This window comes from Chamaea fasciata, unplaced genomic scaffold, assembly GCF_029207755.1.
Source record: "Chamaea fasciata isolate MVZ Bird 193981 ecotype frontalis unplaced genomic scaffold, bChaFas1.0.hap1 SCAF_1, whole genome shotgun sequence".
In the NCBI taxonomy this organism is placed as follows: domain Eukaryota; kingdom Metazoa; phylum Chordata; class Aves; order Passeriformes; family Sylviidae; genus Chamaea; species Chamaea fasciata.
Genome location: NW_027094086.1, coordinates 95,716,906 through 95,741,766, shown reverse-complemented (window position 1 = coordinate 95,741,766; position 24,861 = coordinate 95,716,906). Strand labels below are relative to the sequence as shown.

General features: G+C 38.2%; 1 protein-coding gene across 4 annotated transcripts in view; it reads right to left on the bottom strand.

Annotated features, from left to right (window-relative positions):
• The window catches only part of SLC12A7 (solute carrier family 12 member 7), a 66,691-nt gene extending 47,328 nt beyond the window's left edge, over positions 1-19,363 (bottom strand). For 2 of the 4 annotated variants that reach the window (XR_010722141.1, XM_066190142.1), the window contains exons 1-3: positions 19,147-19,363; positions 4,930-5,024; positions 1,315-1,437 (exon numbers count right to left, since the gene is read on the bottom strand). Coding sequence is in view for 3 of the 4 variants with exons in the window: in XM_066190142.1 (XP_066046239.1) it covers positions 1,315-1,437; positions 4,930-5,024; positions 19,147-19,258 (330 nt within the window). In the remaining variant the exon portion in view is untranslated. The remainder of the gene's footprint in view (positions 1-1,314; positions 1,438-4,929; positions 5,025-19,146) is intronic. The other 2 variants (XM_066190150.1, XM_066190128.1) reach the window with 1 other exon arrangement.
• Positions 19,364-24,861: the final 5,498 nt, after the last annotated feature.

Sequence of the window (24,861 nt, the reverse complement as noted above, 5' to 3'; positions counted from 1 at the left end):
AACAGGGTTCACACTAAGGAAAGTGTGAGAAGATCAGTGTTATTTTTCTCACATCTGAAGTTTATATTCAGATGAGTTGAAACAAATATAGCCCAAGCACAACTAGACAAAGAAGGCACGCTCATGGACAAATGCAGGAAAAGCAAAAAGTTAAACAAACAGCTGGACTTTATTCCTGACCTTTCCCTACTCTCCTAGTACCAACGTCCACTCAAAATCTCCCTTCCAATCAAATGAGCTGCCCTTCTAAGCTTATTTTCAAAAATGTTTTCATCTCTGTCTTTTCTGCTCTGTGCTCATTTTCCTTTTATTCATTCGCATGTGCTTCTCCTCTTTTCTTCATAGCTCAGCATATATATTCTGTAGCAGTACCCCTTCCTCTATACAAAGACAGGTGACCCCCAGCACTGTCCATTGCCAGCATCTACCTTAATTTTCTTAGTTTCAGTCACCATGCTCACCATGCAGCCCATAATCCCTCCTTTGCCTGTAAGTGCTTATATTCTGTCAGGTCATGTGCTTTGATCCAAGCATTCTCCTTCCAAAACAACCCCTGCTCACAGAGGCATCAATCTAACACGCCACTGCAGACTCCAGCTGTAGCATACATTCCAATTCTACAGATACAGAGAAGCACACTTTGTAGACAGACAACCCTTGATGAATTCAGTCCACTTCTAGCAAGAAGGGTGTTTAGCAATGTGTCAAGCAGAGTATATGCCCTCCTCTCTCCCAAGTATAATATTTTTTGATGTTTGCAACAAAGTGTTTTCTCATAATGCATCCATTAAGTTTTAAAAATACTTATTCCAACATACAAAACCAAGACAGTTACTCAAAAAAACTATTACCATGTTAAGAGGTGCAAATATGCTTATAGATTTTAAAGTGACCTGTTTCATCTCAAATTTGCCTTAATATAACTACCTGAAAACCTAGGCAGTTAAAATATAATAATAAATTTGAAAAAAGTCCTACTGTACGCTGACTAGAGATAGGTAAAAGGAAGGAATGCTTGCACAAGTTCACAAGGAAGAAGAAAAGAAAGGAAGAAGAAACTGAGTATACTCTATGTTACAGATCCTAGCTTTGCATGTTTTACCCAGGGGCTTTACAGCAAAGTCTTGCTAAAATACGCTAATAAGAACATCAAATAACACAAGCACTGCTGCAAATGCTTCAATTCTAAACATGGCATTACAAATCTTACTCCCGTTTTTAGGTATCCACATATTCTCTTTTCAGGTTGAAAAATGCACCTCTTACAGCTAGCTTTATAGCTTTGTCTTGATAAATTATTAGAAATCCAAATACCTTGACTTCCTTTCGTTTGCTGTCTTCATCTGCTTCATGTTCCACCACTCCTTGAGTCAGATTAGTATAGTTTGCTAGTTTATTCAGAAGAGATGACACCATGGGGTTACTATCCATTTCTTCCTGTTGGGTTTTGAAGAACACTGCGTTTATTAAATATATATTTTTTAAAAGTCATCATTTTGTGATACTACTTCAAACACATACTCAACAGGTCAGCCCTTATTCAGCCAAATTAAAAAATTAGCATGACAAAATACCAGTCAGCTTTAAACCAACAAGAAAGTTCTATTCTTTCTAGAAGTTTCTCTCTACATGGCTGTGTTGCACCATTTCATTCATATTTTTACACTATCTCACAATATGCAGTTCAAATGTAAGGAAAACCTAGAGAAAGACCACTGTAATTTTGAAAATCTATTTTTATCACAACACAGTCTATAGTGGATTGTACTGGTAGGGTTGAGTCATTAGGGTGTTTCTCCAGCATCTTGCTTGTGTTTAGAGAGTGCCTGCAAATGATTTCTCAAGCCCTAAAATACTTAAGTATTTTTCTGAAGTCTACTGCTGCAGGCTTACATATTTTATCTTACACCAGGCATACTACTTCCAAAGTGTTAACTTGTTGAAAATATATACTCTATATATAATATATAATTGGACACATGCAATAGCATCTGACACAGAAGTCAGCCCATCTTTCTTTAGCCAATTATCTGCTACGAAACAAAAACATGCTAAAACAAATAATAAAATCTCGAAGAATATACAACACAAGAATTCCAAGAAAAATGGATCCCAGAAAAATGGATAATTCAATTAAATACAAAAAATTGAACACTGAAAAGAAGACAAGAGATCAGGGTGACAAACACAGACAAGAAGTATCTCTGCCTGGGAGATTAGGTAACGATAATGGTCATAACAGCTAAACTTCTTTTTAACAGTTTATACAACTCTAACATGTGAAAACACTAGAAAAACAAGATTGTAGGAAACTTACTCTGAAACACACATAGTATCAAAAAAGATTTACCACAACACCACCAGTGGTAATGAAGTCACAAGAAGGCTCCCAACATGATACTGTTAACAGCAATGTCTCTAATCTGGGATATGTAAAAGTAATGGTTTGATATCAGCTGATTTAATGTAAGCCATGATTCAAAACAACAGATTTTGGACAAAAAGCAGCTATGGCCAAATTATCATCACTGAGGAATACAGCAACTAATCGGAACCATGTAAAATTTTGGAAATGGCTTTATGGAATAGAGCTTGAAGGAGAGAAAATTAATGACAGAACTTTAATAACATCGTTCCTGTCCAAAGATACTAAGATATTGCATACATGTCAAAAAGAGAATTAATGATCAACATTACTCCAATCCTTAGCACAATTTTCTCTAAAACAGCAAAAAAACAGTAAATATACATTATTTGTGTCATGCACAGAGTGAGATGAAAGACCATGTCCTCTGTGCAAAGGTACTGGAAAGAAGAAGAGAGAAACGTAAGAGAACAACAAGAAAAAATTGAGAAGAATGCAACGGCAAGGTGGCTGAGCAATGTTGGAAGCACCTCGTTTTTGTTAACAGCAAGCATCAGAGCAAGACCTGCTAGGGCAGAACCACTAAGGTTTTTACTACAAATACTACTTAATTGCAAAAGTGGCACTTAAAAGTACTAAATTAATATACTTTTTTCACCAATTGATTGCAATCATTCAGTTGATTAAAAAGGTATGAAACATCCATTATAAAGATATTTACATATTTAGATATTTACATTAGAAATACATTATGGATTTATATTACATATTATATTTATTTACACATTTATATTTGCATTAGAAATTGCTATGGTGTGCTCTACACTGTAGTTAGACAATACAACTAAGTCATGGCTTATAAGTTTTGTTTTATAGCTTTGTTGCTTTATGAAAAGTCTGTAATTGCCCCGTTGAACAAATTATTTTGCTAATCCTTTTAAAACTGAATACTGCTTTGTCTTGATTTAGAGAGACAGGTATCTGCCAGGGAGGGTTGGCTTTTTTTTTAAATGTAAGCTCTTCCCTCTCTTTTCTAAATTATCATAAATTTGCAAGTAAAAGGCTGTCAGGCAAAGATTTTGGGAATAGGTATAGCAGTTCTTTACTAGGGATATAAAAATACAGATGTTGTAGTACAGAAGAATAAGCAAACAAATAAACAAACAAGAAATCTTAGAAAAACTCTGACAGAGGCAGAAGTATAACTTGACACCCTGTTGGTCAGGGTGTTAGAAGTAGTCCAAACTAAGCCCTCCTGGAGTGACAGATGTGGTTCTGTTGGAGTAGAGATGGTTTTGTTGAAAAAAAAGGGGTCTAGTTGAAACATTAATTTTGAAGAATTAAAGACTTTAGTTAAACCAGATATTGCTGAAGTAAGACAGATAGACTTCCCTTTTGATATGCAGAAGCTGGATTTAAGGAACCGATAAATCATGAGGCCTGTCAACTTATGTTTGTGTATTCTGACTAATCAATAGGCTTCAAGAAGGACAATGAATTCATAAATCAAATACTCCTGGGAAAACAGGATTCAGTTGTCACACAACACTGAAAGGTTAAAAAGTCAAAGTGAAGAAGACTCACTTACTTCATCATTTTGAGACCCTGCCCCATAAAAAAAGACCACTGACCCATTTCAAAGAACAAACCACGCATGCTTAATAGCTTTTGGCTAATTACCATACGAAGCGGGGAATGGGATGTACTAAAGTCATGAATATACATTTGTGTTTTGGGTATTCAATACTTCTGTACATAAAAAGACCCTGTGATCTTCTGTAGGCGCGCGTGTGTTTGGGAGCTATCCCGCACGCTGTCCGGCGTCGTAATTAAACATACACTTTCTAACTTTAAACTGTTAGAGAGTCTTTCGTCCGTCATAGTTGGATATCGGCATTAGGGCGATATTCACATTTTTTTAATAATTCACAGTAATGGTGAGATGGGTCCGGTCTTCTTCCAGGGATCTGGTGGAAAAACTGGATACCTAGTTGGACTGTGGCTCCTTTTTATCTACGTTAAGATGGTTTGGCTCCTCCTCCCTGTGTGGAGCAGCTTACAATAGTGCAGTGTAATGTGCAATGTCACTGATGAGCTTTTAATGGTCTATTAGCAGAAGACGTTCTCATGGAAGTAGTGAAACAGTGAAGAGAGATAAGTAGCACTCCACCATCTGATAAGTGACACTGACCCATTTGGGCAAAGATAAGCAATTCTGCTCCACCCAGATGGAATAGAATAACATGCTCTTTACAAAACCCATGACATGCTTTCTTAAATAGATTTAATTTCCAGCAGTTTTCTCTAACAATGTCTAGATCCTAGAGCCCAAAAAATTTAAATGCATGAAGACTTCTTTCATATTCACATTAATGCACATCAATATTTACTGCTCTTGCCTATATATCATTGAAATCCACTGAAATGGAATGTTAGCAGGAACCAAACTATGAAAAAAGTTACTAAAACTCATTTCTCCCCCACTGTATTTTAAGACAGAAAGAAAGGAGGTGTTTGCTCATCTCCATTAAAGGTAAAATATGTTTTTGGAGTATTTAACTTACCTCAAAGAGAGCCATATTCTTTCCTTCATACATGTTTCCTCTGCCCAATTCTGCACTGCCAATGAATGGACTACTTTCCCTGGCAATACCATCCCCTAGTGGAAAAGTAACACAATTAAAAAAAAAGAGAGGAGGGGAAAAAAAAGAAAAAGAAAAAAAAATTATACCATAAAAGGAATAGTCAAAGGCTCTGATTTAAGAACAGGTTCTAAATAACACCGTAGGTGGGTACAAACCCAGTTTTCATCTCAGACATGCAGATGCTAAACATTTAAGGAAATTCAGTTTAGTTTAATAGTCTAATCTTTGCATAGTGTTCCATCTCCTAACTCTTAAATATTATTCTTTAACACATATACTGATCTGTCCCCTACCCTTTCTAGTTTTCCTAAAAACACTTGATAATTGCATTTCACACAAAGGTTTTGGGTATAGAATAAAATAACCCCACAACCAACCTTTTTATTACTTTACTGACTGCCTCAAAACATCTCCAGTAGTAGAGGAGATGAATCTATGAAATACTATGCAAAAGGAATTATTTTGCAAAGGTTGTGGGGACCCTTCTATGACATGCTATACTTAATCCATTCCTTATTAAAATATAAATTCTATTAACCTGTAGCACTACTGGCCGGCTCTGGCACACCTCTCAAAAAATACAGCATTACTTTCACTGCCTTTCAGCCCACAAAACTACAAAACTACAAAAACTATTACATACTGATACTGTCACAACACTGGCATTTCCAAATAATCTCAAGTCCTTGCCTGTGCCACTTTGCTTGTCCACCTTTTGCCCTTATATTCACAGATTACACAATAGCACCTACACAGTCTCTTCACTACAGAATTGAAGAATAGTTGGGGAAAAAGTTGTACTCTTTTCCCCTGTCTCCTCTCTCTGCTCCCAACAGGACACTTACCCGCACATGAAATCCCAGAAGTAAGCTCTGGAAAATGTGTACACTAGCCTCAGCACAACATATCTTGGTTGTAAACCAGACAGAAATAAATTTCAGTCCCTCAAACGTAAGAGGAACTGTGGATTTCTCACCACTAATTTCCTATCACTCTCCACAATATCACTATACTTGTTGGTATCATGACATAGAAACCACATACTATCATAAGAGACAGAGGATAACAACTGTCCTAAAAATTAGGGCTCTAAAATTAGTTCCTCAGTCCAGAAAAGAAACGGTGATGAATTCACACATCCAATATATCTCCTTCTATCCATATCCTCCAACTTTCATTTTTCTGTTTCTCTACAGTTTACATTTGGTCTCCCACTACTTAAAGTCCTACAGCCTGGTTAGGTGCCCCTCCTCCAACAAAGGTTAATGCAAGGCCAGCAGAAGGAGTACTGTGACACATAGGAATCTCCCTCATGAACTAACACCTTGAGATGTTTCACAGGATATGGAACATGTTGATTTCGCACAAGATTATCTGAGAAATTGGCATTTTTCCTTTAATGGGCTCCACTGTACTTAGAGAAAGGTTCAATTAGCTTTTTCACAGACAACAAAAAGCAACTCTGTCCTGAAACAAATACACCCTGATTCCTCTTATCATTTTTGCTAAAGCGTATGAGCACTAGGACTTCTTGCTTAAGACATTGCATTTTCTTTCCAGGATTTTTGGAACACTGTTTTACTTTTAGCTCCATTCCTGAAATCACCCCATTGTTTCTTCTGAAGTTTTTATAAACCATTCATTAAAAAGTGCATTCCAAGTTAAAATAAAAATAAGGTTGCTTGATTTCAGTGTTGCTGAGATGACACTTCTATTGACTTTCTCACCAACTGACAGCTGGTACCTCTAATTATTAACTAAATATTACTACTCCTTTCAGGGTACTTCCAAATCTTCAGAAAGGATTACTCTTCAAAAAGTGAGCTGGGAAGTTTCAATTATTGTTTTGCATTCATGCAGAGTATAATGCCACTGAATTATTCCTTCAGTGGGTATCGTTAGAGTAATCTAAACACCAAAAGGGTAGCAAAAAATTCAAAGTGAATCAGTATTCATAATTCTGAGATTAAAGACTGTAGTTTTGTCTAACCAGTTCTGAACATAACAATCAGTATCTCAGCACTACACAGGAAGTATTTTAAATTGTAGGCAGGAGAATAGTGAAGCTGTCCTTCATATGTTTGTATTTCTAAACAAAGAGTTACTTGGCTTTGCTCCAATAAGAAAAAGTTCAGAGCACAATATCTCTAACAAACCTGTCTTGTTAAATGCACCTAACAGGCTTCAAACGGAAAAATGCAGAACTTAGGATCTGAAGAATAAGAAACCTTTTTCAGTCCCTACAACCAATATTCTGCCTATTTCAAAGCTTTCTAACTATAGTCTTCAAAACAGTCTGGTAGTGACAGACTGCAATAAAGTCCTGTTTCTCAAATACAGCTCTCGTTTTGTATTCATGTATGTTGCGCACAGAACTTTGATAGGTAATGCTGATCATGTCAAATATTATTGTAGCTTCACCTGAAAGAGAATCAATGCTAAAAAAGTGACCACAAAAGCAAACTGACAAGTACTCTGTCATCTGCAGTTTGCTGACTACTTCTACAATTATCATAAAATCATTAGAACCATAGAATCATAAAAGCATTAAGGTTGGAAAAGAGCCCTAAGACCAGGTATAAATTCTGACTGAACACTACCATGCCAACTTAACACAGCACTAAGTGCAACATCCAGTCAATTCTAGAACACCCCCAGGGATGGTGGCTCTACCACTTCCATGGGCAGTCCATTCCAATGTTTAATCACCGTTTCAGTAAAAAAATTCTTCCTTGTGTCCAGCCTGAGCCTCCCCTGGTGCAGCTTAAGTCCATTTTCTCTAGCCATATTGCAAGCTGCCTGGGAAAAGAGGCCAAGCGCCACCTTGCAACAACTCCTTCCAGGTAGTTATAGAGAGTGATAAGGTACCCCCAGAGCTTCCTCTTCTTCAGGCTGAATGACTCCAGCTCCCTCAGCCCACTTCTCATCGGACTTGTGCTCCAGACCCTTCACTAGTTTCATTGCTCTTCTCTGGACACAGTTTGCAACTCAATGTCATTCTTGAAGAGAGGGGTCCAAAACTGGACACAGAGGTGTGGCCTTAACAGTGCCAAGTACAGAGCAACAATCACTTCCCTCGTCCTGCTGGCCACACTATTTTCAATAGAGGCCAGGATGCCATTTGCCTTCTTGTCCACCTGGGCACTCTGCTGGCTGATATTCAAACAGGTGTTGACCTGCACTCCAAGGTCCTATTTTGATGAGCCACTTTCAAGTCACTCTTCTCCCAGCCTGTACAGTTGCATGGGGTTGTTGTGCATGACCTGGTGCTTTGCATTATTGAACCTCATACATGTACCACAGTGGCTAACCTCCAGTTGTCTGGAACCTCCCCAGTTCATCATGACTAACAATAATGATAGAGAATGGCTTGGCAAGCTCTTTTGCCAGCTCTCCCAGTACACTCTGGTGGGTCCCATCCAGCTCCATACACTTCAGAGTGTCTAAGTGGCTCACTGGATCACTGACTACTTTTTCTAGATTATAGGAGGTCAGTTCTACGCCCCATCTCTCTCTACCAGCTCCAGGGGCTGGTTGCCATGAGGATAACTGGTCTTTCTGTTGAAGACTGAGGCTAAGAAGGCACCTCAGACTTCCTCATCTTTGTTACAATGTTACCTTTCACATCCAATAAAGGACAGCTTTTTCTTGATCCTCTTTTTATTGCTAATATGTTTATAAAAACACCTATGAACACTTTTGAGTTTTCATCACTGCTGTAAACAAAATCACCTTCATTTCAAACTAAAAAAAAAAATCACCTTTTGAAGTATGCTTATTTAATATGTTTAGATAAACAGTGAGCCTTATTAACACATAAGTCAAATTGACACATATTACAACATTCAGTAGAAAGAACTAGTTTCACAATCTCAAGGCAGAGACAACAGCTATGGTGAAATTAACGAAACAAACTACCTTCATCTTTAGCTCATCTTTCCTGCAAAACAAGATTCCATAGAAAAGAAATTATTAGAAAACCAGAACTAAATAAAGACAGGATTAACACTTTTCACAAACGCTGTAAATCTTGCCTCTCATGCAACAAGTGGACAATGGAAAAGTCTATTTATGGTACTTCTACTGAGGTGTCACAGAACACAAAAGAAATAATTACTTCATTTTACTAGTAAGTCCCAAGCCATCTATGGTTTATCTTAACCCTATCCCCTTGAATTCTGTGAGGAAGCTTTAAGATAGTGTAGTGGTTTTGGTTTAGTTTTTTGGCTAATGCACTATTTATGTAGTGGTTTAACATTCACTGAATTTTGTTTACTAATCGGGAGATAGGATTTTGGGAGAAAAAGGCAAAACAGGCTCAACTTAAACGTAGAAACAGATAGATTTTGTTAACATACACTAAGGAAAGAGGAAAAAGGAAAATGAGATATTCAAATACCTTCCCCTCTACTCCAAACTGTTCATTTTCCCACTGAACACAGAGAGAAAACTATGATTTTCAGTCAGTTTCCACCATTTAAACACAAGCTTGCATCACTTGGGGAGAGGAGCCTCTCTAGAGTTTATGGAGATACATACCACAAGAAAAGGTCTGGTGGCTCTCAATGTCACAAATCTGCAACTGCCCAAAATTTTGCAGATTCTGTGCAGTCCCATCTATTTAACAGTTTCTCAGGCTGCTTATGGGCTTCCACATGTTTGGGGTACCGATTTAAGAATGCTTTTCTAGTATAAAGCAAGGATTCTATTCTTCTATCTCTAAAATCATTTCTATCTCAAAAGAAATAGAGACCTCTTTTTAATCCCCAGGAGCCAGGGCCTAATTAATTCTTCCAGAATCATCTTCATCTCAAAGGCTGAGACCTCCTTATTTTTTCCTAGGAGCTGGGGATTTACTCTATTCAATTAAATCTCATTTACATCAGTACACATAACCCTTTGACTAGAACTCGCATTCTACCAAACAGTATTATGATAGTCTATTTCTCCATAATTCACATCCAGAGAAGTCCAGTCAGAAATGTTCACTTCCTCCATCCCTTCTTTCCATAGTCTTTATCAGTTCTTTTGCTGACTTTGTCTCAATGCTGTCTCTCTACATTTCATATGTCTGTCCTCCATGGAGGGAAAAGGGTTAATGTCTTTGCCCAGAGTCTTTTTTTTTTTCTTCTCTAGCTGACTCCTGGAACTTCAAGGCCACAGGTGATTAGGAAGGAAAGAGGGAGAAGGAGCATGCTCAGGAACGCTGATGGATGACCCTTCACCATTCCTGGTCAGATCTAAGGCAACTTGAACTTGGATCAGCTCCCTGGAGCTCTGGAGAAAAGTTTTCAAGATTCTTCCTTCTCTCGAACCAGAGGCTCTGGCAGCCAAGCCAACAGCACGGTCGTCACAGCCCCTGGTGCAGAGCCAGCACTGCCAATTTGCAATCCTCCTCCTCTCCCCGTCAAAAGAGCCGAGAGAGAGAGGGGACATTGCCAGTCCAAGCAGCTCTCCTACAGGCAGTGGCCCACCACCCCGAAGCCTGGCCAGGCTTGGCCCTGGGGAGGCCTAGCCTGAACTTTTGACTTATGAGGTGATGTTGGCTCCTTGCCAGCCGGAAAAGGAAAGGGCCGAGTCACCTGGGACCTTTGATTTAAGACTGGGTCTCCAGAGGCATGTACAACATTCTTATTCATTAGCCAAACTGTCAATCCATGCTATAACTTCCTTAAAGAACAAAAAACCTTTTACATTCATGCTAAACCACCACAGATAGTCAAATCATAGAATCATGTAGGTTGGAAAAGAGCCCTTGAGCCCAACCACACACTTATCAATACCAGATTCACCACTGAACAATGTCCCTAAACACCACACCCACACCACCAAGGATGGTGACTCAGCCACTTCCTTGGGCAGCCCCTTCTGATGCTTGGCAAGCAAATCAGCTTTTCCTTAGGTTTCTCTGAAATTGTATCTGTTCAAACTCTTCTCAAGTGTGAGCTGAGTGAAATATAAAATAAAAATTGTAACTTCCAATGTAGTTTCAGACATGTCTTTAAGCTGCATTTCTTCTGAAATCCAGTTTCTGCAACCCAAGCGCTCCAAAAATCTTCACTTCCTGTTGCTTAATTTCTGAAAATAACTCAGTTTATGAGGGTTTATAGGCCAAAATCTTAAATCTAGACTAGTATTTCATTTTGGACCACAAGAAAGACAAAACAGAAAAACAAAAAACAATCTTCTTTGGGTTTGTTTATGGTATGCTTTCATCTGTCTTCTGACACAAAAAAAAAAAAAAATCTGCCTGTTGCTGTCATACTCTATGTCACCCAACACAAGTCATCAAAGCTTAAGTTTCAAAAATTATGTTTCTACCCCCACACCAACTTTAAAAATTATTATTACAATTTTTAATCTGATACAGAATGGTCATATAACATAGCACAATTCTGTGCTTACTGCTGGACCAGTAGATAAATTAAAGCTATAACTAATGTACCTTTCCTAAAAGCCTGAGTGGTATTTGCTGTGTTGATGGGACATGCAAAAAGCCCTACTCTTGATTTCTACAGATACTCAAGCACTGTAATGAGCGGTTATATCTGCATGGAAATTAGCTGCAACAATTTTCTTTTGCAAGCAAGACATACAGCTGCAAGAAGAGAAGGTAGGAGATATGTCTCAAGGTGATATTTAGTGTGTTGATGCATATCATCACAATGTGCACTCCCATACACTCCAGTCCCCCAAATGCTAATGCAGTGTAACCCACACAAATTATCACAAACTATCCCAGAGCTGTGCTGGCCTTACATTTTCTGACAATGCCATCAGATGATTTCTTATTAACACTTCCACACACCAAACAAAACTTAGGTAAAAATTTTTGTATGTCACAATTCAGTGTTGGTCACAGAGGCAAAAGACAGCATGGTGTCCAAATTCATATTCTTCAGAAGTTTCAGAGTAGTGATCCTCACAAACATTGACAGGTGGATTACTTTTAAGGTATGTTAACAGTTAAAAATTTCTAAGCTGATCCAAACTGGCCCATTTTATACAGTGTAAAACAGAACCCAACAGTATAGCTCAAACATGCGGATGCCACTTTCATCTAAGAGGTGGCCCTCTTATTCAGGGGTTGGACTAGATGATCTCCAGAAGTCCCTTCAAACCCTAACAGTTTTGCAACTCCCCTCTCATGCTTATTACTCACCCAACTGCATCCCCGTATCATACAGCTCCTCACAGGAATTGAACAATTAATTAAAAATGCATGTGCTGTTACCAGAGACAATCAGCATAGGAATGAGCAATTACTCGAAGAGAAACAACTTCCTTAGCATTCATGACAATAGCACTAACCTCCCACTTCTGCTTCCTTCCCAACCCCTGAATCACAACTAGAGTATGAAAAAAAAAGTTACAGCTGTCTTATTATAGAGAAAGTGGCAGAGAAAGGCTAGAGGTAGACAAGGAAACTATCATTTTAGTGATCCTAAATTTGCACTATGATCCCTGTTCAAGAGATTAGGACAAAAACATTTGACTATCTAATCGATTTTCCATCTTTCTGCAGGCTGTGGAATTTCATTTGAGCATTAAGCTCTATAACTTTGAAAAAATCATACTGACATTTAAGCAGTGTATCTCTTGATGTTTTCAGAACTGAAATAGGAAAAAAACCCCTATTAACTTATGTAATGATTAATGTTTAATACTGAAAAAAATCTCAAATTATTCACATTTCTATTTAAATTTGGCTCTTTCAAACTTCTAGCTATAACATGCTAGTAACTGCTTCCAAATTTAACCACTCACAGTATTTTCTCTCTATGAAGGGAACTATACTTATTCAAATCATCTCAACCTATCTCTTGAAAAAATTGAAAAAGTTAAGTTCCTAAAACTTAAATTTTTCTAACTTTTTAATTATTTTTGTGTTAACATTCTGTACAGGTTTTAAGTAACATAATACCAAAAATTTCAAACTTTAAAAATCAAATACAGCCTTCTAACATCAGTCTCAGTTAATGCTATTTACAGAAGTATAATCGTCACCTCTCTACTCCAAGGATCAGGCTAGCCCTCTTTACTACAGCATCAAACCAAGCTCATGATATTCTATTCCAGTCTGACCCCTAAATCCTTTCCAGATTCACTGCTTCCTCACCGTCCCACACTATGTCTGCCATCATTATTCATATCCAAGTAAATCTCCTAATGCTCCTATTTACTTTTGTATTCAAACACGTTTTGTTCAAAAAAAGCAAGCATCTTTTTCTCCTGACATGCTGTAAGAGTTTAATATCTATCTGAAAAATAAAAGTATGTGGCAAAAGAATACAGGTGTTGTTCAAAGGAGTGAGAATTATATAAACTTTTGAACCACATGACTTCAAATAAGATGGCGCAGCTATGATAACACATAACTGTTTTCCAAACAAGTACATGTAGTAACACTAGAAAAGCTTTGATTCCCACTAGAAACCACTTATTTTATATGCTGTTTTCTAAAGCAGAACCGCAGTTGGAGAATAATCCTTCACAGAAAAGTCCTAACTCTTCATAGTTTGCAATGGGCAACTCTTAATCATAGTCCATGTCCCTTGAGGTAGGTTCTAGTTAGCCACACAAAGACGAAAGGTAAGTTTTAAATAAAAACAATGGTAACATTTTTATTCAGATAGTATTTGGTCACATTAAAAACAAACCACTGCAAACTGAGAAGATGAAAATGAGATCTTATTTGCACAAGAGACAGTAAACATCTAATGTTAATGTAACAAAACTTTTTAAAGTAAAATACATACAATTTAAAAGTCAATAAAACAGATATATATGAGCAACATATCCAAGAAAGCTGCCTGTGGCAAAACCCATAATTCTGTCTTCTCTATCATGCATATTTACTTCCTGTATGCTCAAGGTTTTAATTGGCAGGTAACTAGAGAAGTCATAGAATCTTACAAATTAAATATTTTAACAATTCTAATCTAAATCCACATATTGAAGCACTTCTTAGAGCTCTAAAACATAGTCAAGCTTTTAAAAGCCACTCCCTTGCTATAATGCAAATGATGAAAAAGGCATCAATAAACTTGTCTGAACACATCTTGCATCAACTTTTGTGCCACATTGGTTTAAGAATTCAGCGCAACCTAACTCAAAGTTTCATGTTATTGGGTTCTTTTTAGTAATTAAATGTCTAAATATATTTACTACATCACAAATTTATTGCAGTATTTTTATTAACAATTAGCATAACTTATATGTTGTCTTGAGATGCAGAACGAAGTTTATGTAAGCCCCTTGTAAATAAACCTCTTTACATAATGGATGATTCTCATATTACATCCATCACCTAAGTTATCAACATTGCTAAATTTTAGCTTTTCTTTACTTAGGCTACTATTTTAATCAAGCACAACTTACTTCTAATAAAAACACTAAAAAAATCTATAAATTCTTTAAAATATGGCTGGAAGTACAGGAACCTTCTATTTCAGTAAGAAAGTTATCAGAACCACAGTATTGTCTTTTAAAGAGACTCACTTGGATTTGGTCCGTTTTCTTCATAATCTTGTTCACTCATGATTAAGGAAAATTAAGTCAGTCTCCTCTGCTGATTCTTCAGGTATCAAGAATTGAAACAGGAAACAGACAGTTCCTTCCTCCCAGCTTAGTGTAAGACCTCAAATCCTGTTTCTTACTAGCATGGGATTAATCCTGAAACAAGTCATTAAGACTTCAGGCAGCAAGAAGCATGCACATGACACAAACTACCTGACAGACACAGAACTCTCTAAACAGAATTAAGCTGAAGGATTTTCATCAGCAATAAACACCCTGCTTAGTGAAATGGGAAGGATCAAGTCACTGAAACATCCCACATCTTAATCTAAAAAGTACTTTTAAAATTTTATTTCTAACAAATAAATTCACTTTAAAATATCTCCACTAAACAGATCAGTAGAGATTAGCAACAAGTATTATTAGCCTATTCCAAAGACCTATCTACTATTAAAAAACTCTCTTTTATGCACCAAGTACGTATTAGTAGATCTTAAGCAAGTTAGTTAGTTTTAAACATTGATTTTATGTACAAATATTTGGCATTTATTCTACTTAAGATGTAGCAGATAAACACTTTAAAATATAATTCTAGCAATTTTGTAAGCTCATTTTAAAAACAAATATTTTTAAATTATAAAAGTTTCTTTTTAAGATTGGCAGAAAAATTTGTTCATCCTCTTTCAAATTAAATATGTTCCTGTTTTCTAGGTTATGCATAAATGTATTACACATTCTATACCAGCCTTAAACAACTTCATTCAAAGTATTTCAGTTCTGTTAAGTGGATGTTAGTGATAGGAGCAAACTAGTTCCTGGGGTCATATCTTTGAATAACATCTAAAATCTAGTTTTCTCTGATCATAACATCTGTTGCAAGCATGGTCAACTGTGGAAAGGCTGTAAAGGTTGAAGAGTTGACTGAAAATACACTAGACTTCTCAGTGAGATTAACCTATCATCCTTTATTGCACATATATGTACATACACACATACCTGTGTCGACCATTACCTGGTATTTCAATAAATAACATTTTACAGAAATTCACAGCCTCCATACCAATTAGTTATATGATGACTTTCTTGTAGATGATCAGGTTTGTCATTGCTACTCCTAGTATTTAATAGTCTTCAATTTTAAAAGATTTTGCAGGAGTTTTCTCACATTAGTTTCTAATTAAGAAACCGCTGTGGCAAGCTAAATAATACTATGGGATGCAAAAAATGCTAGCTATGCCTTGAAACACCTGATACACAGAGCTGCTAAGGAACAGAAAGCTGATCAATTTTACAAAATTTTGTCAGGTTTATCTAGACATTTACTACAAACATGTGAAGAAAACAAACAAAATACCCAACACAAATAAAACCCAGAATTTCTTATAAAACTTCCTACCTTGCTGCCTACAGACTCATATTTCCTTCTCTTCTTCAACCATTTACTATCTCCTGACTACCCTTTCTTTGTAGTATATTATAAACATATTAAAAGACACAGGCATATCTGCTTCCTGCTACTTTGTGAATATTTCAGTCAGCAGACTGCACCCTTAACTGTATTGTTCACTTGAAGTACTAGTTTCCATTCTGCCTCTTCTGAAGTACTACTGTGACTAGTGCTACATTCCAACCCCATAGCCATTCACAAATGTCTCCCCCTCCCTCACATACATCAAAGCATCATATAGTCAGAAAATACAAAGCTATGGAATTTCAGATTATTATGAAGGAGTGCAGATCATAGAGTAAGAATATCCCAGGTTACTCCTTTACCACACAGATGAGTATCAGGTAAGAATGTGCGAAAGGGGATAAATGCACAAAATTGTCCCCTAATTGATAAGTGCCTCTCTAATAAGAATCAAAATCACTGTTGATCAAATGACTAGACATTCCCAAAAAAAAAAAAAAAAAAAAAAAAAAAAAAAAAAAAAAAAAAAAAAAAAAAAAGCATTGAGTTTGATGGGACAGGTTTGTCAGGTTTTTGTGCATTTGGTAGGTTGGGGTTCTTTTTAAAATAAGGTACTAGTGCAGGCAAGGAAAAACGACCTGGTTTTTAAGACAGATAATTCAATCAAAACTGCTAACATGCTAGATTTCTAAACAACTGGAACAAAATAACATGCTGAGCTATACAGGCTAAGGACAAGTCAAATGGGAAGTTCCCATTCTCCTCTTTTTTATTTTCATTTCTACTCTCAGCTTTCCCACCTCTCACCTTCAAACAAACCTAGCCATTCTCACTTTTTACAGCACTCACCTTTACTCAAAAACATAGGAAGCATGATTTTTACCTCTGCAGCAGTTTAGTTTACTCACGGTTTAGGATGCTGAACCAGGCCAATGAAGCATCTGATGGTCAAGTGCAGTGAAAAAAAAGTAAACCCAATGATGCAGAGGAGGACAAGGAAAGAAATCATTTACTCCTTAGCCTTTTTCTCAAGGCTGGAGCAGTGAGAATGGCAAGAAGTCCTTCTCTGATAAGCAGGCTTTTACATAGGCTTAACTACTGCAGCTTTTAGCTGTACTAACATTTCAGAATTCTTTAGTTTTCAGAAGAAAAACTCAAGAACAATTATTTGATTACACAGCATTAACTAAACAATTCCATACAATACCCAAAGCAACACTAAGTAGTACATCTTTCACTTCCCAACTCTCTGTCAGACGGCAGCATTTAATTTCTTCATGAAGTCAGAGCTCTTCACCTATAATTTATGTACAAATCAATGTCTTCCCAATGTTTTCCTCTCTACTTCCAATTTTACAGACACACAGGAAGAGTCATACATAAATTCATCCACTTGACTGATATAGATCCGTAACAGTATTTAAACATATCTCACAACTCTAACTACTATTCCCCAAAAAACTACCAAATCACATCAAGAATTATTTTTTTTTTAATCTCTGGCCTTTAGGGTCATGATAAACCACTATGAAAGTAGCAGTTCCACTCTTCCTCTCACCTTCCCAGGATTTAAAAATGTTCCAAGGCTTTCAGATGCTTCATATATACATATACTCTAACAAATCCTGTCTAACTATGCCTGTATGTATATTCAGTATTTTGAGAAGCCATCTGAGTAAACACCATACACCATGCCTCTTTCACTAGCTCTTCTACCGAAAGAAAATTTGTCCATATTAATGCTATACTACTAGTACCATCTAGTACAAGAAACAAACTGTTGCCACAGCTTATGTTCTTTTGGTTTTTCTATTGCATTTAGTTTGGAAAAAGAAGAGGCAGGTATTAGAACACTCACTCATCATTTGAATAGACTACGGGAAAAGCAACCATATGTAATAAATATCTTTTACGGGTAAGTAAGGTTTAAGACTAGAAAGTTTTGAAAGAAAATAACCCAACTTTGTCAGTTTGGTGTTTTACTATATTAGCTTCCTAAAATAGTGTAATTATATTAAGTTTGTCAAATTTCTGGTTTTATCTCTTTACATTCACATCCCACATCACACGGAATTAGCCTTATTTATCTATCATCTGTACCACAAAAATAAGATGCCTTTAACAAACCCCAATTTATTCACTTGTGATCATCTAACAAAGTTTATCCCCCTACCCACACCTTTACGGAAGTAACCGATTGTAGCAGAGGGTCGAAAATAACGCGCAAGATGTGAACTAACTCTCGTAGTACTAGCAGTGATTCACACACTATACTTGGTATTGCTGCTGCAACACTCTTCAGAAAAAGAAGTGTTAAGAGCCACAAGAATTACTGCTTTCCCAGCAGTGCCCTGTCATCCAAGTGAAAAATCACTCATTTCCCCAGCAACGCTGGTAGAAATACTAGTGTCCCTGCAGAAGGGGTTGTCCTGAGCAGACCCTGACGATCCCCGAGCTCCACCTCCGACCTGATTCTCCCCTAGGATGCTTCAGGAGCGAGGCCTAGCAAGAAGCAAGGCTCCAAATGCGACGGCATCTCGTAGCAACACCTACTTAACCCTAGACGCTATATCTGACGGAAAAGCACATGGCTGGACAGACACCTGGAGCAAGGCAGGTAAAATTGTGCTCTTCTCCACAGTCTGAATCTTTTCTCCTAGCCCTCTCTTTAGTGAGCTCCAACAGCAGTTAGCTTTTAAGAGAGCCTAATGGTTAGACTTGATGATCTGATCTTAAAGGTCTCTTCCAATCTAAACGATTCTACGTATTTTCCCCGTCAGTTAAAGCGCCGTGGGCGGCGCTGCTCCCGCCCGCTCCCCGTCGAAGGCGGCAGCCAGACTGACCGCCCCACACTGCCCCAGGCAGGCGCCGCGCCCGACCTCGGGTTGCTTCGCTCCCCCAGCTGGAGCCGCCCATGAGTACTTCCTCCTTTCGGCCAGCGGCGCTGACTAATGGAAACAAAGAGAAATAAGCTCTCTCAGCCACCCCAGGCGCCAGACTTTCGCCCTTTCCCGCAGCGCACTTCTCCACTTGGACAGGTAGCCCCAGCATCGCTCGCTGCAGAGAGGCGATGCGGCCCCTCCACAGTATTCGGGGGCTCTCCGGCGGCCCGCCGGCCCGCCACATGCGGCAGACTCGCTCCTCTGCACGCAAAGAGCCGACGCTGTCATTACGCGTTGACCCCCGGCGCTTCCCCACTCTCTCACCAGTGCCCCGGTCCCTCTCGTCGCCTTCATCTTCCTCCTCTCGCTGCTGCCCATTCCGCTGCCGCTCCTCGTCTTGGGCCTCAACCGGCACCACTGTGAAGCTCGTCGGCATGGTGCAGACGGCCCCAGACCCGCTGGCGCCTCCTCCTAGGGCAGCGGGCAGGGTGAACCGGGCGCTGCCGCCTCCCTCACGTGAGAGCCATTTCCTCACGCAGCGGGGGGGCGGTGGCCGGCACCGTGCCACCTCCCCCTCACCGTTTGACTGATGGCGCTGAGACCGTAGCTCCGAAGGGCGGGGCACGGGCCTGGGGCATCCCCTCTTCTCAAACCTTGCCTTAGAGTTATCCTAGCAGCACTAAGATCACCAGGCTGCTGCTTCTCTGATGCCATCAGACAGAAACTGCCTTCCAAAGAAAACCAGAGCCAGGCTGCAGGACCTTGATCCTCCAGATCACTGAAGGGATGACAGCATCCAGAAGGCCCAAGCAGGAGACTTATAATCACCTTTTGGACAAGTGGAGAAAGTCCACTGTGTGCCTTTGGACTACCAGGACATAAAGGTGGCTCCCAGAAATCTGCTCTCCTATGTAGCAGCCATGGTTTGCAATGGATGGGTGAAGATCCTGGGATTCAGGCTGAAGTCAGCATTTAAACTCTGACCGGCAGTGAAGCAGATTCAAAGAGTCAGTGGATGAGCAGTGTATCAAGTCAAATATTAATGATGTAGCACTAGTGATGAGGCTCGTGGCTACCTCCAACTTCCATCTCAAAGGAGGTTGTAGCAGCTCCAGTACAAAAGTAGAGAAAACAGATTTAGCAGCCAAAGACATTTTTCTTATCTCCTATTCTTCTACCTTCCCAGCAAAGTGGTAGAATAGATAGAAAAGACTATTCATGTCAGTCTGTTTCTGTGTCTTTTGGAAGAGGACTCTAGTGGTTTTATGGGTCCCATACCTCATTGGGATGGAAGATGTCTATGTAACACCACAGTTTGTCCCACAGCATAAAGGCCTTCAGAGGAGAAGGTGATTCTGGCCATTAAAGGTGGCAGTGGAGCTGGCAGCAAGAAAAGAACATGGAGAGAGATGCATGGTAACATTCTGATATTTGGTAATGGGCTTCCCATTCAAATCGTGGTGTCACTACAGTAATGAGAATAGCAGCTGCATGAAAAAGGAGTGTCTTCATCCTCCCTCAGCCTTTTTTCCAAGCTTAAGAAAGCAACTGGAACAGTTTCATTGCTAGTAATAACAGATCTCCAATATTAATGTTATCTGCAGAGGTAAGGATGTTTTGGAGAACTTTTAATGTTAAAGTTCATTATCAAAATTAGTACCATGAAGGAATCAGATACAATGATTGTGAAAAACGAGTCAAATTAGAGTAGTAAATGTAATTTTGAAACATATACACAAACTAATAATTTCTTCTTCAAAACAAAGATTGATTTTTGTCCAGGGCAGAGCTAATTGTTTCACAGTGACTGTGAGAGAGTGGAGCCTGGAGTTATGTGTACCTGTCTAGGTTGTTATTCTATCCCTTCACTGTCATCACCAGGGGCAGAAGTAAGGGATTCTCGCTTTTGAGGTGTGCAAAATGGCTGAAGGGTCTGTCCTCAATTGGTTTTCATTGTCTCGGGTTTGGTGAGGGTATTTGTATGTAAATCGCTCTTTCTTTGTACATTTTTGTTATTAGTATTGTTCCTGTTACTCTTCATTTTGCTATCTCCTTGCTGTTTCCAGTAAGCATGTAATCTCTGCCTTTTGTATCCTCCATGGAAGAGGGGAGGGGAGCAGCTTGTGGTTTTCTTTTTAGTGGGACTACTAAATTGCAAATATCATTCCTAAACTATGACAATGGCATGCAGTGTGTTAGGTATGGGATCATGTATGAGCATTGAGAAGAAAATTTTCAATAGCTGATCATTTATAAAGGAACATCCATCTGGTGCCTTGAGTTGTTTATTGAAAGAAACTCATGTACAATAAAGATGCAAACTGTATCATTCTGCATGCACAAAAGGTTGAGTGTGGAGAAATTAGGACTGCAGCCTTCGTTTTACTCCAACCTGATACAATTATTTTTTGTTTAAAATAGCTAAGAGCCAAAGAAAGAGTTTTGGGCCAAACCACTTTTTAATGATCAGAGGCAGAACTTCCTCTTCCAACTCTCTTCTGTTTCCTCTCATAACCATGGCGAACCATCTGATGAAAAATAGGCACAGTTCAGTGGAGCAAATATAATAAATTCTTATGGGCTTGTGGGTTGTCCCCCATAACAGGGACATCCTGTAATGCGAGAGCTGTGGGTTTTGAACCTCTTTAAAAGTTATTGAATAATGACAACCTTTGACTGGGAATAGTAACTCACTTCGTACATTTATTTGTCATTTTCTTTGAAATAGTATCAGATAAGTAGTGTTGTGATGCATGCCAGATCTAACAACAGACTACTCTGATGGTATGCTTCTTGGCATATGAAATAAAAAAGAGGAAAAAAGAATAAGATTACGACATTATATAGATGTGTCTAAAAAGAACAATGATGGAATCATAATATTACATTAGTGTTTTGTTAAAAAAAATAAAATGGGAGAACCTTTCAGTTTGTGGTATTCCTTGAAATCACAGAATTCTACACCATCACCATCTTTCTATTTAGAAAGATAGGAATGCAGCAGGACAGCACCTATTCAAACAAAAATATCCAGATGGACCTTTAGAAGTCATTCCTCTTGTTAACAAAGATGGATTTTGATGAATATTCTACAGCATCCCCCCCAAATAAACTAAAAACTGGAACACATGAAGATCTAGATAGAAAATTAGTTTATATACCATGAATATTAAAAGGATAAAATTAATGCTAATAATAAGGTTGTGATTTAAAACAAGACATCTGTGTAAGGAAGTTTACATCATTAAGACACCAATATCTTTAAACCAGTACTATCTTTGATGTTATTAAGATATTAGAAGTAAATCACTAGAAAGGAAAAAAAAAATATTTATTGTCACAGAAAAAAGTAAAGTCAGAAACAGCAAAGAAGGAAAGAAGAATGCTTAATGACTGCTGAAAAAAATCACTTATATTACACATTTTCAAGTCATCAGGACTGATGCAGTTTAGGCATGTGAAACTGAAAATAAACTAGCCATTGACTTGTTAGACTCAGGAATGTTGCATTTTTAGAAACCTTGAAATCTTTAGAAATCTTGAAAAATAGGGAAAATTCCAAGAGAGGGAATGACCGTCCTTGTCAATATTGAGTCATCAATACTTAAAAAGAAGAAAAAGAGTGGCTCAGGAAAGCTGAGCGAACTGGATTAATGATAATTTTGTTTTGAGGAAATACGATCATGATCTGTATATTTTGGGGGACAAGATAATATGTCTGAACAGTTAAAGTGTTACAGTCCACATGAAAAATAGCCACGGCATTTGATTTGATTCCAACGGAAAATTGGTTTGAAATTTCTATGGAATTAACTGCATATACTTCCCATGTATTTCAAAACTGTTTTCTGAAAGATCTCAAGCTGTGAGCAGAAGCAGAAAGAAAATAAAAGACAGGGAGCAAGGGCGATTAGAATTAGGATCTTCTCAGACCCACTTTTCATCAGCCATTTAGGTTTCCTAGTAAAGTCTGTGGGTCACAATGATTGCAGTAAGTAATAGCAGAAAATGTTTGTAATCTGAATTGAAAAGATAAAGCCTTTATAATGCAGTCATAAATACATCTGAGGATCAGGACTACAGGTGGTGAAAATTCATCTTGGGAAGCAGTAATTCCAAAAAGGATACAGTGTAATCTAAATTGAGTTTGTCACCTTTTCAGTTTGACCTTTGCCAGATGTTCCCGACTCTTCAGGAATTTGTATCTTTTACTGTGACTAAAATGCAAGCCAGCTGCATTGTGCTTTTTATTTCCTGTCTAACAAGTGTTTTTCAAAGTCCCATGAATCATGCCAAGTGATACTGTTTTAAGACTTAGTTTGTTAACGACTTGTGCTGATGAGAGAAGAGGCGCACCATAACCTCCCATTATCTGATTCCTTACAGTCTTTTAGCTCTGTCTTCTGGAACACAGTTCATCTTAACACATTGCAGTGGACTAACTTTGTGAGAGCTGGAGAGTGTCAACTGCCCAAGTGTTCATGCCTAGGGCATGCAGAGAAGCTCCAATGCCTTTTCATATCTATGATGATTAAGACACACCTGAAGCAAAGTATCAGATTGCATGTCTGTCTTGCATTCAGAGCACATGGAAATAGAATTCTGTGAAAACCTGATGAAATTAGTCATTGCCAACCCAGTCAATTCAAGCAGTGAACTGTTACTTTTTAAGCAGGTTGAACAAGACCATAGTGGTGTATTCACACTGTTTTGTGAATACAGAATACCCAGGAGCAGCTCCAGAAACACTGTATAACCTCTCCATTATTAAAGAAAGTGGTTCAGTCTTCCAGGGTTAGAGCACAAACAGGTATGAAGGTGGAATGCTACTGAAATAATAACATCAAGCAGTGTGGTTGACTCTTTGTAGATATAATAAACACATTGATAAGAGAACACTCTGGACAATCATTTGATGGGTTATTTAGGATGTTGTATCCACTACAGTATGAAGCATGTTAGAATACCATCACAAAACCAAAACCCGTGTATGTATAATTATTGAACAATATTTGCAAAACTACAAAACTACTGGCAAGCTTTTTTACTTATAAAAGGCTTGGAACATAGCTGGATTCAACAACTATTCCTCCATTCAGCAGATATATGGATCTTTGCTTAACCAAAGGCTGAGGAAACCAGGGGTGTCACATATATTTACAATGCCAGCATGTTCACTGAGTAATGATATGCTAGAGCATGTGCTGTTATCATCACACAGGTTTCTAATGAGACGGAGATTTGCTTTGTAATCCTTTAATGAGCCACTTTTTATTAAATGCACATACTTGATTGTACTTGAGTTGCTAGCAGAGCAATGCTGTTAGCTCATGGGCAGGCTTTGCATGACAATTTTATCTTTCAGTAAACTCCTCTGGCTTCTGTAAAAAGAGTGAAACTCAAGAGTTGTATTGGTTTGCTAAAGCAAAAAACTCATGGCTGAGCTTTGCAGAAATCCTCAGACTGAGTTGGGCCTGCCATAAATTTACATGGTGATAGTCTGTGGTGCTTTTTAGTCCATGAGGTTGGGTAGGCTCCTAAGGTGCTGTGACAGCTGCATTTCTTAAATTTGTGGCTTCGAGTTTACTCTATGAAAACCTGCATATTGTCTATTTTGTTGTAAAGATGAGATGGATAAACAACAAAGCAAAAAGGGTACATGAGCCTCCCTGACACTGGCACCTGGAATAGGCATTCTGCCTTTTTAGACAGTAACTTGCAGTGGTCAACAGAAGTTTCCAAAGGGAAAGATAGCAGGCAGACAAGCTGAAAACTCCTCAAAAGGTAAGGGATAAAGATTGTCCCAAGGACCAGTACCCACAGTCAATGATTAGAAGTTACAAAAAAGAAAATAGATGCAAAGAAACCACATTATGTATTTTAATTCCAGGAATGCCATATGATGTTGCTTAATTGTCCAGCAGGATCACTGAAAGAGTCATAGTAGGCAAATTTCTTTTGTGACTTCATATTGATTTGTTCCAGCAGAGCTGGATTTCCTCTATTTGGAGGGCAATCTTATGTGATTTAGTATCCTCA